The following is a 16,928-nucleotide window of genomic DNA, read 5'->3' as shown; positions in this document are numbered from 1 at the left end:
TAGAATTTGTATTTGTATTTGTCTACCCTTTCAATATTTTCGATATTTTTGGCCTACAATTGTTGCAGTTTTTTATCTGATTAAGAAGTGGGAAACAGTTTGTGTTTTTGTGATTGGATATTGGGTTGAATTGTATATTTGTTTATTATATGCTAGTTGTTTAGATTTGAGATGGCAGACTATTTAGCCTACCTAATATCTCGCATATTGCTTGTTTTTGTTTTCAAATTCAATTTGTTGCTTTTGGGGGGAAAATGAATGATCAAATAATTTGATTTAATGTTTTTATATAAAAAATGGATACACAATTTCAAATTCAATATGAGAAGATATGACTTTCAATATGTTTTAAAGCTCTATCTCAAATATTCTAAACATAGGCCTATTTCAACAGTGGAAACTGGAAATTTATGTTTTGCTGGCCATGATGCATACTATAGGATCATGTCTTCCAGCTAGCTAGCCAGGGGAACTTGATATGATTGTGACTGTACGCACTGTTTGAGTGATGTAACCCAGAGATGTAACCTTCTGGGAGGCCATCGTAGCCATCCGTCTGCTGTGATTGTGCCTAACTTTCCCGTCTTTCCTGACAACTCACCATTACACTTTATTAATCAACCATGGAAAGTAGGTATTCAAACGATGCCCAATGGGATTTGGAGGAATGTGGGCCTCCGCTAGCCGGGTGAGAAGCCACAGTCTCGCTGTCTTTAGTGGAATTACTTTCACCTCACAGACATTTTATAATGCAGCCTTTGAGGACCCGGGTCTATTTAATTACAGTTGAGTAGAACTGAACCCACCCTTGTTTAATCCCAAGGTGACGTTAGTTGCAGTGGCTTGTGAAAGTATTCACCCCCTTGGCATTTTTCCTATTTTGTTGCCTTACAACCTGGAATTAAAATAGATTTTGGAGGGGTTGGTATCATTTGATTTACACAACATGCCTAGCACTTTGAAAATGCAAAAAAAAAAGTTTTATTGTGAAACAAACAAGAAATAAGACAAAAAAACGGAAAACTTGAGCGTGCATAACTATTCACCTCCCCAAAGTGAATACTTTGTAGAGCCACCAAGTCTCTTGGGGTATGTCTCTATAAGCTTGGCACATCTAGCCACTAGGATTTTTTCCTATTCTTCAAGTCAAAACTGCTCCAGCTCCTTCAAGTTGGATGACTTCTGCTGGTGTTCAGCAATCTTTAAGTCATACCACAGATCCTCAATTGGATTGAGGTCTGGGCTTTGACTAGGCCATTCCAAGACATTTAAATGTTTCCTCTTAAACCACTCGAGTGTTGCTTTAGCAGGATGCTTAGGGTCATTGTCCTTCTGGAAGGTGAACCTCCGTCCCAGTCTCAAATCTCTTGAAGACTGAAACAGGTTTCCCTCAAGAATTTCCCTGTATTTAACGCCATCCATCATTCCTTAAATTCTAACCAGATTCCCAGTCCCTGCCGATGAAAAACATCCCCACAGCATGATGGTGTTCTTGGGGTGATGGTGTTCTTGGGGTGATGAGAGGTGTTGGGTTTGCGCCAGAAATAGCATTTTCCTTGATGGCCAAAAATATCAATTTTAGTCTCATCTAACCAGAGTACCTTCTTCCATATATTTGCGGAGTCTCCTTTTGGCAAAAACCAAACGTGTTTGCTTATTTTTTTCTTTAAGCAATGGCTTTTTTCTGCCCATTCTTCTGTAAAGCCCAGCTCTGTGGAGTGTATGGCTTAAAGTGGTCCAATGGACATATACTACAATCTCCGCTGTGGGGCTTTGCAGCTCCTTCAGTGTTATCTTTGGTCTCTTTGTTGCCTCTCTGATTAATGCCCTCCTTGCCTGGTCTGTGAGTTTTGGTGGGCGGCCTTCCCTTGGCAGGTTTGTTGTGGTGCCATATTCTTTACATTTTTTGATAATGAATTTAAAGGTGCTCCATGGGATTTTCAAAGTTTCTGATATTTTTTTATAACCCAACCCTGATCTGTACTTATCCACAACTTTGTCCCTGACCTGTTTTGAGAGCTCCTTGGTCTTCATGGTGCTGCTTGCTTGGTGGTGCCCCTTGCTTAGTGGTGTTGTAGAATCTGGGGCCTTTGAGAACAGGTGTATATATACTGAGATCGTGTGACAGATCATGTGACACTTAGATTGCACACATGTGGACTTTATTTAACTAATTATGTGACTTCTGAAGGTAATTGATTGCACCAGCTCTTATTTAGGGGCTTCATAGCAAAGGGGGTGAATACATATGCACGCACCAATTTTCCGTTTAAAATTATTGTTAAATTGTTGTTCGTTAACAAGGGTATCTACGTGTGCCACTAAATGATTGTTACTGAAATTATTTTCAGCTTCCAATGATCAAATCACTCTTGGTTTTGTTTGATTTAAACAACCTGGTCTTTTGTCAGCTTCAGTTATTTTCAAATGATATTCAAACTCCGATAGAATGGTTGGTGGAAGGAGTGTTAGGCTACTTCATTTCCAATGTTAGATTTGTTGGGAGGGTGTTCTTACAGTGGAAGAGTTTTTGCTTCTGGGCAATAATGCAAAAGATTTACACTTTGTATTGAAAAACTTTAAAACCAATAGTCACATACATGTTTTGTTTTTAAACTAAAATGCTTGTTAAAATTGGTGGACAGGAGTTTGACTGGCTACCCTTCGCTCCAGCAAAATGCCACGCCCACTAACATTTCTTCTACACAATGAGTCTGGATTTGCTTCCTCCCCGACGACTTGTCGAATGCAAACAAATTCACACCGTTCTGATTAGCCCCAGAAACCGATGGGTTGGACCAGAGCTGGCCTACTACACAAATAATGAATCACCTCATTTTGATGTCAGCACAAACAACTTCTAGGATGGTAGGTTCAGACTGATGTATAGAGCGATCGATGGAGCAGCGGAATTAAATTCAGGATGAATCGCTAGGCAACATAAGTACCTTGTAACTTTAAACCCGAGGATTTTTTCTAGTTAAACAACTTTATTTTATCTATTGTTTTACCTGAACAAAGTTGATTTAAATGTACTTTTTGATCACCCTCTGCAAATATATAATTGTTTTGAATTGTTTTGTTGGAATCTGCCCCTCCCCCTGTTGAGGATCATGTCAGACCAGTGGCTGAATACTAGGTGACCTACCTCCTACTGAAGGATCAGATGACTGTTCTAACCTTTATGTTTGGTTTGAACAGATGTCTTCAGGCCCTTTTAGAAGTGCTGACAGAGCACATTCCCTCCATCGACGCTTCCTTCTATCACTCCTTTCTTATCTCTTTATTTAAGAATGGGGTCAGTGAAATACTATTGGTTGGTGAGGATTGTCAGAGAGCTGCTATACATGTGTTCTATGGGCTGCTAAGCCTCAATGCCTTGTCTGATGGTTGTCTTAGCATGTGATGGTGACACAGATCATAGGCAAGGCCTATTCTTAAGCCGTTTGAGTAATCATCTCACCAGCAGTTTACTATAGCCCACATGCAGAGACAAGTGCACTGGCCAGGTTAAATGCAACTGTGATAGCATTTTTTTGTACTTCTTTTGTGATATATTGTGCTCCTTCTGACTTGCACTTTCAACACTACTGCATAACACCAGGGCAGCCAAGCAAGTCCTGAGCACATAACTTAAAAACTATATTTACAAGACCAGGCCCAAGAGCTGAATAAGAATCCATAAAACAAGATCTACTGTACATAGGCCCATAGACTGATTTGATAGTAATGAGAGGAAAGGGGATACCTAGTCAGTTGCATAACTGAAAGTATTCAACCAAAATGTGTATTTTGCATTTAACCCAACCCCTCTCAATCAGAGAGGCAGGGGCAGGAGGCTGTCTTAATCAACATTATTGGTGCCCAGGGAGCAGTTGTTGTTGTTGTTGTTGTTGTTGGGGGTTAACTGTGTGTTCAATTATCGTAGCTGAGTACACACAGGCCAGGGGACCTTAAGACACTTCTGCACATGTACTCCAGCACCTGATTCACACAGCTAGTTACCTCCTATTGCACCACTATTACTGGGAATTGTAGACTCCTGACCATACCTGAATGAACAGGGTGGGAAGCAACCTAGCGATTAAGAGTGTTGGGGCAGTAACCAAAAGGACTGAACGGAAGATTTTTCACTTTGCCGGCTCGGGGATTCAAACCAGTCCTTTTGGTTACTGCCCCAACACTCTTAATCGCTAGGTTGCTTCCCACCCTGTTCATTCAGGTATGGTCAGGAGTCTACAATTCCCAGTAATAGTGGTGCAACAGGAGGTAACTAGCTGTGTGAATCAGGTGCTGGAGTACATGTGCAGAAGTGTCTTAAGGTCCCCTGGCCTGTGTGTACTCAGCTACGATAAGTGAACACGCACAATCTCCCTCCATGTACAGTGCAACGGGAAATTGTGCAGTGCTAAAAAGTCACTTATACATAGTAGTGTAAAACTCAGTTTTGTTTTCCTTCTCTCAATCTCCTCTACAGAATTTCTCCTTTGCTGATCTGATCATTGAGTTGTATCCTTGTACTGTAGTTTATTGCCTAAAACTCAGTCATTTGGGCCAGTCCTTTGCACAGTGCTTTGCACGACAAACAAAGTTCAGGCAAAACTTGCCATGTCTCACTCTCAGGCAAGTAAACAGACACATTCTTGGGAATAGTGCTGCTCATCCAGGCTCGGTAGGCTACATAATGGCTTGTGCTGGTTGCATGCCTAGTGAGGCTGCACGCAGGAACGGTCAGTAAATGCCAGGGAGCTTTGGGTTGCTAGCAGGCCTCGTAGGCTGGAACTTCACAATAACAGCAGGCAGTAATGAAGATGGGCAACAGCGCCAGGCAGCGATTAATACCAATATACTGTAGTATTATCAGGAGCTTTGGTTCTCCCTTTTTGTCTTGGTCCATGTCTCTGTCCAAAATTCTGTATTTTAGTCTCTACTATACTGTGTGTACTGTAATATTAGACTGCTTCTCTGGGAGTCCTGTCAAGCCCTAGGTTGGGTTTACAATCAAGTGGAGATGGAGCATGTCTATCCCCTTACACTGTGTATAAGACAGTAGTTTTGGTATTGTTAGTTAGATTACTTGTTGGTTATTACTGCATTGTCGGAACTAGAAGCACAAGCATTTCGCTACACTCCCATTAACATCTGCTAACCATGTGTATGTGACAAATAAAATTTGATTTGATTTGATTTGACAAGGTCGCAGATGTCATTGGCCATGCTTTGTTAGGTGTGTGCCACTCCATCAAATTAGCTGGTATGGTAGGTCTGTGTGTTTTAGTCAGATGTGGACCAAGACCCAGGCAGGTTTAATAAAATGAATTTGGTTATCTTGTAAATGATCTTTCACCAGAACTAAAATCACTGCGTTAAACATGACAAGTCAATAAGCCATGTTTGCACCAAATGACCCACATTCAAATGGACCCATTTGAGATCCCATTTGAGATATTTGAGATCTGGTTACTACATGATTTCATATTTGTTATTTAATAGTTGTGATGTCTTCACTATTATTCTACAATGTAGAAAATAATGAAAATAAAGAAAAACCCTGGAATGAGTAGGTGTATCCAAACTTTTGACTGGTACTGTATATATACAGTATTTGCCCAAGTCTTGGGAATGGGAATCCTCTTTACATAAACTTTGAGCTCACTCACCCTTTCGCACTTCCTTGCACGATTTCAAAACCTGTCTCTTTCCCTCTTTCCCCCTTCTATTTTTCTCTTTCCCCTTCCTTTCTCTCTCTTGCGGTGCACCTGTGTGCAGTGCGCTAGAAGAGGGCAGGGTGTTGGGAGTTAGGTTGGGTCCACTGATTTGGAAGGGCCCCTCAGAGAGATGGAGAGAGAAGGGCTATGGCCTGACCATGTGTGCATCTTACGTAAAGGGCAGATGGGCCCAGCTGGGCGTGCGATGTGGATGGGAAGGGAAGAGATGGGGCTGAGTGTGTGGAGCTGAATGGGGCGGTCTGTCTGCTCTGTGCTGTGCTGTTCACTGCAGTGACTTACCAAGCAAGGTGCTCCAGGGAGTACACACCACTGGCCTAAACACTGGACAGCCAGCATCCAGAGCAATAGACCAAATGGCACTATTTGGTGCTCTTCTTTTGACCAAGACCCATATGGTTTAGGGAATAGGGGGACATTTGGGATGCAAGTAGCCAAGCCAGAGAGACAGCTTGGAGAGAGAGTATCGGAACAGATAGTGGAGTGGAGAGGAGTCGGAATAGAGCAAATTCTAGGAATAATTTTAATTCCATAGTTTTCCAATAGTTTTCCAAACTCTAATGCATTGAAAAAAGTCCTATCAATGCTTGATTTAAGCAGTAGTTCCCAACCAGGGGTACAAGGGGTACTTGAGAGGACTCATGAAACCATAGGCCTACTGGTAAAATGTACATGAGGTGGTACTTCAGGGGTACTCCGGGCGGAGCAAAATTCAGTTAGTGGGACAGTAACCGGAAAAGGTTGGGAACCACTGGATTAAAAGATGAGTAAGTTATTTCAGATGCTAGCATGCAACTGCAAATCCCTTTAAAGATCCATCAAGTTTTGTAGTTCACTTTCCGTGCTTTGTCTAACACTGCTTTCATGAATCTATCATGAATCTAGCAAATGGGTCAGAGTGCAGTATTTATTTAGTTTTATAGCACAAGCGTTTGCTAGCAAGTCTCGGACATTGGATTTAGCCGGGACAAGTCCAGGGGGTTGACAAGCAACACGTGCCTTGGATGGAGGCAATGTCTACATGGCACGATTAAATTCCCATGATTTGTGAATCGGATCGGACTGAACAGCTAGCATGACAGGTAAAATGGCTTTGAAAAAATAACATTTAAGATAATAGGGAGAAGTATTTAACAAAATAACTACATTATGACATTGGCTAATCATAAAACTATTGAAATATATTAGAATGCTGGCTACATTGCAGACAAAATTCTAACTTACTCAACATTCAAGCCAAGATGGAACATGTAAAGTCAAAGTTCAGTCTGTTTTATTTGCTGAGTTTGTTGCTATGAGTAAACTATGAGTTGCCAACAGGCCCGCCACTGCTTAATTGTTACTCCCCAAAAATATAATTTAATAAAAAAATAAATAAAAAATGTTTTTCAAACATATTTGCCGAGACACCCTTTTAAAAGGATAATGCGAAAATGTCTTAATTAAGCCTATTTATACTTGCCAGGTGAACTCATGGATACAATTTTCATGTCTCAGCATGCAGTTTGAAAGAAGTTGCTAACTACCATTAGCACAAAGACTGGAAGTCTTTGGGAACAGCTAGCATGCTAAATGGCTCACGAAACTGCCTTCAATTTCCGTCAAACTGCACGCAGAGCTGTTTCGACCAGCAAAATAAAGTTCTGAACCGGTTCAAACCCAATTTTTTTTTTATTTAGCTCGACATTATATTATTTAACCAATCAGTGTGAATAGAGCAGCTTGCTATGGAGAGGGCAAGCTATTATCTGTACATGCATTGGACAGATGAGTGTAGGGCGCAAGACTACTGAAATTTTGCGGGTGGGGAGAGTGCGAGAGATGGTGGAGGAGGAGGTGGAGGCTTGGCTTGAAGAGACACTGGAATACGTTTCTGAGTGACAGAGTGAGGGCTTTGCATAGGTGCTTTGTTGCAATTTTTGTGGAACTGAAAAAAATTGCCTGGAATGTAAAATAACATTATTAACCCATGCTTTTAAAATAGTGGTTATGTTCCGGAACATTGTAGATCACTTTTGTTCCCGGTTCTGATTCTGTTCCTTGAAAACAAATTGTATTTTTTCGGTTTTCAGTTCTGTTCCCTGAACCGGTTTCAACCCCTGATGCAGAGACATAAAAATGGTATCCATGAGTTCATCTGACTCTGGGTAAGTAGAAAAAGGACTTAATTGCCAAAATCTTGCACTATCCCTTTAAGATTAGTGTGACAAGTTAAAGCAAATTTGTAGCACAGAGCAGGCAGTGGTGTGAATGAGAGCCACGAGCGCACAGCCACCGCTTGCTCCTCATCATGCCCCAGACCCCCCTAGCAAATAGCAATCGACCCACCACCCAACCACTACATTTTCCAATGATGCTGAAAAAAATCCTAGGGTAAAACACTAGCTATTTTTCCACTAACTTGTCCATGGATTTTCTGTCGAGATATCGAACGTTTGCATACAAATTGCCACGATGTGTTTCCATTAAACTGTATTGTGTCAATAAATCAGATGTCACACCAAAAGAATAAACTGAAGTGGTTGAAGAGTTTCCATTATCCATTTAGGCAAATTGCATAATAATACATTGGCGACAGCCTGTATATGCCCTCCTACCTGTTTCATGTCTCAGGTAGCCCGCAAAAGCCAGCATGGATAGAATGCAAGAATTTACTAATACTTGCTATATTCTAATAACTATCCTGTGCCAATGTATCGCCAAGGTCCGTGCCATGGTGAAACTTACACTCCTGTAGATCTGAAATAATTGGATGGTGAAACTTACACTCCTGTAGATCTGAAATAATTGGATGGTGAAACTTACACTCCTGTAGATCTGAAATAATTGGATAGTGAAACTTACACTCCTGTAGATCTGAAATAATTGGATGGTGAAACTTACACTCCTGTAGATCTGAAATAATTGGATAGTGAAACTTACACTCCTGTAGATCTGAAATAATTGGATAGTGAAACTTACACTCCTGTAGATCTGAAATAATTGGATAGTGAAACTTACACTCCTGTAGATCTGAAATAATTGGATAGTGAAACTTACACTCCTGTAGATCTGAAATAATTGGATGGTGAAACTTACACTCCTGTAGATCTGAAATAATTGGAATGTGAAACTTGCAGCCAACCAGAAGAGCAAAACGATGCAATTCAGGCATTCTTGAAAGTCAGGACAAAATTCCTGCAAAGAAACATTATTTTATAGTTGAAAAAAATGTATTTAGCAAGCAGCAGGCGTTTATAATTAAATATGGAGTGGCGCTTTATAGTCACGTTATGACATCTTGCTCCGCGCACCTTTAAAATTATTCAGCCATGATAATTTATTGGAACAAGACTGTTTCCATCATAAAGAAAAATCCACTCCTGTCGAACGGATAAAAATGTTGTTGATCTTTAGAACATGTGTCCTATAGCTGCCGTTTCCATAAGGCCTACTACACATGTCGTGATGTTGTTGTTTTTGCCACCATTGCTTTTATCGAATTAACCTGGGTCAGTGGAAACGTGCCTACTGATCATGTGTTGAAAGACCTGGCTTCTCACAGGTGGGAGAGCTGGAGGAGGGAGGCCAGCAGGCTACATGTTGCCCAGTCTGTCTGTTGTGTTTTGTGCTGTACTGTGTGGGTTGGCTGGGCTCTCATTCCACCCTGGGCCCTCTCAGCTGTACAGCTGGCCTCACCTCGCACTGAGCAGGTGTGCGCCTCCTCCAGACTCTCAGCACCTAAAACAATCGCACTCTACACAACACACACAAACACAGACATCACGCTGAGGAGAGCAGTCTCAACACACTGTTTCTCACGCACCCGCCCAGGTGCACACGTCTCACACAATAGCCAGCCAAAGATTACTAAAGGAACATTTTGGCTGTAATAATGTTGTTGATTTGTAAGAGTTCTGTTTGGTGATATTGTATTTATTCTCTCTTTAGTTATCAATTCAAGACCAAATGGTTGGGGATTGTTGTGAAAAGGTTACATTTATTTTCAAATAAAGGTTACATTTATTTTGAAATAGAAAATTTGGGCGCAATCAGACTCCAAGGATGACTATGGGGCAATCATGAAAATATGGGATTTTTCTGGGGGGTTTTCTTCAATTTCTTGCTGATGAATAAGTTGCCTGCTTGCATGATGTCGACTCTGCTGGGAGCAACGGCCCAGGGAACTCAGCAAGCAGACGTGTGTGTGTGTGTGTGTGGGTGTGTGGGTGCGTGTGCACGTACTGAGCCTTCCATGACAATGACTGCACGTTAACCAATGTGCACATTCCACAGTGCACTCCAGGCCACACCATAAGAGACACCAAAACCCCACAGCAATCCAAACCTTTGTCACATTTATGATTACTACAGTATAACATTTAATTGAAGGAGTTGTATTAAGTGTAATATATAAAATGATTTGTTATACTGCTTCTGTGGTGCCATGTGAAGGGACAAGTGTTGCTCTAGCTGTGTGAGTTAGAGGCAGATAGACGTAATGGAATCTCAGTAGTCAACTCCTGGGGTTAGTGAGGAGGTCAAGTCAGAACGAGGACCATCTGATACCAACAGATGGAGGGAGCAAACTGCAAATCAGGACTACAAGACCAAATGTTGATTTTGTGCACACAACAAATGGTTATTTCAGTTTAAATCAAGTTCGCTCCAATGTGCCCATCTCGACTTTAGAGTTCTAACATGCCATGCAGAACTAGGCCTAGAACTGGAGAAAAGGAAAAAAGTACTCTAGAATGAAATAATTTGTTCATTTTGCCGTCCGCAGTTTTAGTCTGACCATTGGACATCTAATACAGTATAGTGTTTACTGTCTACTCACTAGCACAGTAGCCGATTGCACACTGTTTTGCTGGTTTGTGTTCAATATTGGTGCACCCTGGAACTTTACATTCAGCTGAATGTAGTTGGTCTAATAGGCCTATTGTTGAGTTTGTTGTTGTTGATTTGAGTTGGGTGTCACATTGAGAGAATGGCTTACCTACTCCAGTCTTAGGTAGACTAGATACAGTTCCTCTCTAACGTTCTAACATCTCTAATGTTCTTCTCTCTTTGTGTTCTAGAATGGAGCTGTTCCAGGAGAACCTGTGAAGACGGATAAGAACTCCAGGAGAGGGAACTGGGGAAACCAGATAGAGTTTATCCTCACCAGCGTGGGCTATGCCGTGGGCCTGGGAAACGTATGGAGGTTCCCCTACCTCTGCTACAGAAATGGAGGAGGTACGTCTTCACACTCAACACACTGATTATATAGTAGTAATGACAGCAATACATTGTAGTTTATCCACAATGCCTTTTGCAGTGCTTTGAAAAGCAATCAAAGTAGAAAGAGTTGTCAAGTATGTTCAAGTTTAAGTTTACGTTCCTCACATTGTTTCAGATGGATCCAAGTTATTCTTGGCTTCATTCCCCCTCATTCACTCCTACAGTTGGCTTTAGTCTTCTATACATTTTGCGACCAGGGATCGCCATAGAAGGGCATACATATACAGTAGCCTGTGCATTAGGTCACACAATCACATATCTGTGTATTATAGCCAAGGGGGCTGGTGTAGCTCAAAGCTCTGCAGTAATAACATCACAGTAGACTTTATCAGCTGGCTGTGGCCTGGGCTGTGGCCTGGGCTGTAGCCCAAAAGGCACCCTATACCCACTAGTAGTGTACTATATAGGGAATAGGGTGCCATTTGGGACACATGCAGTCTGCTCTTCACTCTCCAGTCCTTCCTTTAACCCATGATCTCAGACTACAGCACTGAGGTTGTTATTCCCCAGATACATTGGCCCCCTGTTAAACCAATCAAGCAGACAGAGGATTGCTGCCTCGCTTAGCATCACTCTCTGTCTGATGCTCCTTAGGACTCAAATCAAATTGAATTTGCCACATGCGCCGAATACAACAAGTGTAGACCTTACCGTGAAATGCTTACTTACAAGCCCTTAACCAACAATGCAGTTTTAAGAAAATAGAGTTAAGAAAATACCCTGGGTCTCGACCCCGCCCTGTGCAACTGGGTACTGGACTTCCTGACGGGCCGCCCCCAGGTGGTGAGGGTAGGCAACAACATTTCCACCTCGCTGATCCTCAACACTGGGGCCCCACAAGGGTGCGTTCTGAGCCCTCTCCTGTACTCCCTGTTCACCCACGACTGAGTGGCCACGCACGCCTCCAACTCAATCATCAAGTTTGCGGACGACACAACAGTGGTAGGCTTGATTACCAACAACGACGAGACGGCCTACAGGGAGGAGGTGAGGGCCCTCAGAGTGTGGTGTCAGGAAAATAACCTCACACTCAACGTCAACAAAACTAAGGAGATAATTGTGGACTTCAGGAAACAGCAGAGGGAACACCCCCCTATCCACATCGATGGAACAGTAGTGGAGAGGGTAGTAAGTTTTAAGTTCCTCGGCATACACATCAGACAAACTGAATTGGTCCACCCACACAGACAGCATCGTGAAGAAGGCGCAGCAGTCCCTCTTCAACCTCAGGAGGCTGAAGAAATTCGGCTTGTCACCAAAAGCACTCACAAACTTCTACAGATGCACAATCGAGAGAATCCTGTCAGGCTGTATCACCGCCTGGTACGGCAACTGCTCCGCCCACAACCGTAAGGCTCTCCAGAGGATAGTGAGGTCTGCACAACGCATCACCAGGGGCAAACTACCTGCCCTCCAGGACACCTACACCACCCGATGTCACAGGAAGGCCATAAAGATCATCAAGGACAACAACCACCCGAGCCACTGCCTGTTCACCCCGCTATCATCCAGAAGGCGAGGTCAGTACAGGTGCATCAAAGCTGGGGCCGAGAGACTGAAAAACAGCTTCTATCTCAAGGCCATCAGACTGTTAAACAGCCACCACTAACATTGAGTGGCTGCTGCCAACACACTGACTCAACTCCAGCCACTTTAATAATGGGAATTGATGGGAAATGATGTAAAATATATCACTAGCCACTTTAAACAATGCTACCTAATATAATGTTTACATACCCTACATTATTCATCTCATATGTTTATGTATATACTGTACTCTATATCATCTACTGCATCTTTATGTAATACATGTATCACTAGCCACTTTAACTATGCCACTTTGTTTACATACTCATCTCATATGTATATACTGCACTCAATACCATCTACTGTATCTTGCCTATGCCGCTCTGTACCATCACTCATTCATATATCTTTATGTACATATTCTTTATCCCCTTACACTTGTGTGTATAAGGTAGTAGTTTTGGAATTGTTAGCTAGATTACTTGTTGGTTATTACTGCATTGTCGGAACTAGAAGCACAAGCATTTCGCTACACTCACATTAACATCTGCTAACCATGTGTATGTGACAAATAAAATTTGATTTGATTTAAAGTAAAAAATAAATAAAAAATTAACAGTCTATGACTTGGATGACTAGAGTCTTTGACACATTTTTGGCCATTCCTCTAAAAACGCCTAGTACATAGGTCCTGGATGGCAGGAAGCTTGGCCCCAATGATGTACTGGGCTGTACGCACTATCCTCTGTAGTGCCTTACGTCAGACGCCGAGCAGTTGCCATACCAGGCGGTGATGCAACCGGTCAGGATGCTCTCGATGGTGCAGCTGTATAACTTTTTGAGGATCTGGGGACCAATGCCAAATCTTTTCAGTCTCCTGAGGGGGAAAAGGTGTTGTCGTGCCCTCTTCACAACTTTCTTGGTGTGTTTCGACCATGTTAATTTGTTGGCGATGTGGACACCATTCACCTCCTTTGGCTTGGTGACATTTTCTCACCGCTGGCTGGCCGGCCGTAAAAAAACATCAGCGACCTTGCAATATGACCACCGTGAGGGCACTACGTTGCAGAAACAGGATATTGTCATGGGATGCTTTTCTATATGACCTTTTTTCTGTGTCTAGATCTAAACATGACCTTACAATTAGACTGCTTATCCACTGTGCATTATATAGCAGAAATATGATATTGTCAATGTCATGGGATGACAACTCTTCTATTTCTGAACTAATTTTCTATTCTAGACAGAAACATGACCTTAAAATCCGTCCACTCACTCACCGAGCATTACATAGCAGAAATGGGATATTGTCATGGCATGGAACTTTTCTGTAATATTTATAAATGTTTCATATGAATGACCATTAGATAAGCCATTGGTTGTGAGCAGCAATAATAAACATATACCTACTTACAAGAAGTAATAGTGTAAAGAGTTAAATAACACAAATCTGAGTTCTAATCAATTTCATCAAAACTGTTGACCTGTCCCTGTAGAGTTGACTGACCCATATCTTGTGTTGTGCACTACAGGAGCCTTCATGTTCCCCTACTTCATCATGCTGGTGTTCTGTGGGATCCCCCTGTTCTTCCTGGAGCTCTCATTTGGACAGTTCGCCAGCCAGGGATGTCTGGGGGTTTGGAGGATCAGCCCCATGTTCAAAGGTGAGACAGTTAACAACCACTGATGCTGTTGGTCAGTCATGTTTAAAACACTGCTGCGATTGCTCAGTCATGTTCAAAGGTGAGCCAGTTAACAACCACTGATGCCATTGCTCAGTCATGTTCAAAGGTGAGCCAACAACCAGTGCTGGTGTTGGTGATTGGCATTAATATCACTGCCGTTGGTCAGTGGCATCCAACTAATAACTGACTATCTGATGCTTAAGAAACTGAAAGGTTGAAAATAAATTACAGCATCTATTGTCAGCTTAGAATGCATATGTAAACATTCTTAGAAAACCCACAGATTTTCTACATGTCTTCAGTAAGAGAGCCACAGTCTTGTCTGGTAGTATTCTGAAGTCCTCCACTCTCTCTTTCTCCCTCACCAGGTGTGGGCTACGGGATGATGGTGGTGTCCACCTACATCGGTATCTACTACAACGTGGTGATCTGCATTGCCTTCTACTATTTCTTCTCTTCCATGACCAACCTGCTGCCCTGGACCTACTGCAACAACCCCTGGAACACGCCCACCTGCAATGGTGTGGTGACTCCCAGGGGCATCAACAACACCTTGGCCAACGTCACCCGCAGCTTGGTCACCGGGGCCGCTGAGGTTGCCGTGGAGGTGGTCAATAAGACCAAGAGGACCAGCCCCAGCGAGGAGTACTGGAAGTAAGGCATGAGTGAGAGGGAGTTACTACTAGACCTGTAGAGTACTGGAAGTAAGGCACGAGTGAGAGGGAGTTAATACTAGACCTGTAGAGTACTGGAAGTAAGGCACGAGTGAGAGGGAGTTACTACTAGACCTGTAGAGTACTCGAAGTAAGGCACGAGTGAGAGGGAGTTACTACTAGACCTGTAGAGTACTGGAAGTAAGGCATGAGTGAGAGGGAGTTACTACTAGACCTGTAGAGTACTGGAAGTAAGGCACGAGTGAGAGGGAGTTACTACTAGACCTGTAGAGTACTGGAAGTAAGGCCTAACCCGGACCCAGAGTCGGTTATCAATCTTTATTTGAATTCCAGCTGATTTTATTCTAAATCTGTTGAGTACTGGAAGTAAGGCCTGAGTGTACACTTGCCGGTTGGAAGATTCCCGGAATCAGACAGGAATAAGCAAGAAATCCAGATTCGTCCAGCCAGGACTTCTGGGAATTTTGGGAGTTACTGTAATTCTGCAACCCAGCAGTACCTGAGTGGGAAGGTGTGGGCACGGCTGACTCTGAGTCAGGCCTACAAGATTAAAGAGACTGGAGTAGATGCTGCAAGGGTTAATACACACTCTACTGCTCCTAAATATGGGTAGTAAAGTAGTGTTCAAAATGTTTTGGCACATAAAGTACACTATATATACAAAAGTATGTGGACACGGCTTCAAATTAGTGTATTCGACTATTTCAGCCACACCTGTTGTTGACAGGTGTATAATATCGAGCACTCAACCAATGCAATCTCCATAGACAAACATTGGCATTAGAATGGCCTCAGTGACTTTCAACATGGGACCGTCATAGGATGCCACCTTTCCAACAAGTCAGTTCGTCAAATTTCTGCCCTGCTAGAGCTGCCCTGGTCAACTATAAGTGCTGGTATTGTGAAGTGGAGACGTCTAGGAGCAACAATGTCTCAGCTGTGAAGTGGTAGGCCACACAAGTTCACAGAAGGGGATCACAGAGTGCTGAAACTCGTAGCACGTAAAAATCGTCTGTCCTCGGTTGCAACAAAGAGTACCAAACTGCCTTTTAGGCTGCTCAGCACAATAACTGTTAGTCGCGTCATGAAATGGGTTTCCATGGTCGAGCAGCCTAAGATCACCATGCCCAATGCCAAGCGTCGGCTGGAGTGGTGTAAAGCTCGCCTCCATTGGACTCTGGAGCAGTGGAGTGATGAATCACGTTTCACTATCTGGCAGTCTGACGAACAAATCTGGGTTTGGTGGATGCCAGGAGAACGCTACCTGCCCGAATGCATAGTGCCAACTGTAAAGTTTGGTGTAGGAGGAATAATGGTCTGGGGCTGATTTTCATGGTTCGGACTACGCCCCTTAGTTCCAGTAAAGAAAAAGCGAGGTCCATACAGAAATGGTTTGTTGAGATCGGTGTAGAAGAATTTGACTGGCCTGCACAGAGCCCTGACCTCAACCCCCTCTAACACCTTTGGGATAAATTGGAACACTGACTGCGAGCCAGGCCTAATCGCCCAGAATCCATGTCCGACCTCACTGATGCTCTTATGGTTGAATGGAAGCAAGTCTCCACAGCAATGCTCCAACATCAAGTGGAAAGCCTTCCCAGAAGAGTGGAGGCTGTTGTAGCAGCAAATAGGGACCAACTCCATATTAGTGCCCATGATTTTGTAATGAGATGTTCGACGAGAAGGTGTCCACATACTTTTGGTCACATAGTGCATGTCTGACCATGGGTAAACAGAAGAGTGTTTGTGCATCTCTGTAAGGCAATGTTGTTTTAGATGCTCTAGTCCTGTCCAGTCAGATGGCAGGCATATGTGCCTTGCTAATCCTGGCCTATGATTAATCATCCCGCATTCAACAAGCATTACACATACTGTAGTTGACTGTCTGAAGTACACAAGATTAGATGTTAAGTATATTTTCCTCGACAAGAATAGTATCTTGATCCCCTAGTGAATGGGGAGTAGAGTACCTGTTTTATTCCCCTAGCATAGAAAATAGTGGCCATTCGAAGGGAGCGGTGTGCTTGGTTAATGGCTTTCTAAATGGTTTGTGC

General features: G+C 42.9%; 1 protein-coding gene across 8 annotated transcripts in view; it reads left to right on the top strand.

The window, feature by feature from the left end:
* Positions 1-16,928, top strand: part of slc6a9 (solute carrier family 6 member 9) — an 82,555-nt gene that overhangs the window by 48,290 nt on the left and 17,337 nt on the right. For 7 of the 8 annotated variants that reach the window (XM_021613262.2, XM_021613260.2, XM_021613258.2 and 4 more), the window contains 3 exons: positions 10,787-10,943; positions 14,048-14,179; positions 14,569-14,854. In XM_021613262.2, coding sequence (XP_021468937.1) covers positions 10,787-10,943; positions 14,048-14,179; positions 14,569-14,854 — 575 coding nt within the window. Of the gene's footprint in view, positions 1-7,798; positions 7,874-10,786; positions 10,944-14,047; positions 14,180-14,568; positions 14,855-16,928 lie in introns of all 8 variants that reach the window. The other variant, XM_036985957.1, reaches the window with a different exon arrangement.

The sequence above is a fragment of the Oncorhynchus mykiss genome, chromosome 8 (assembly GCF_013265735.2).
Source record: "Oncorhynchus mykiss isolate Arlee chromosome 8, USDA_OmykA_1.1, whole genome shotgun sequence".
In the NCBI taxonomy this organism is placed as follows: Eukaryota; Metazoa; Chordata; class Actinopteri; order Salmoniformes; family Salmonidae; genus Oncorhynchus; species Oncorhynchus mykiss.
The sequence above is the reverse complement of the archived record's forward strand: the minus strand, read 5'-3'. Positions and strand labels throughout refer to the sequence as shown.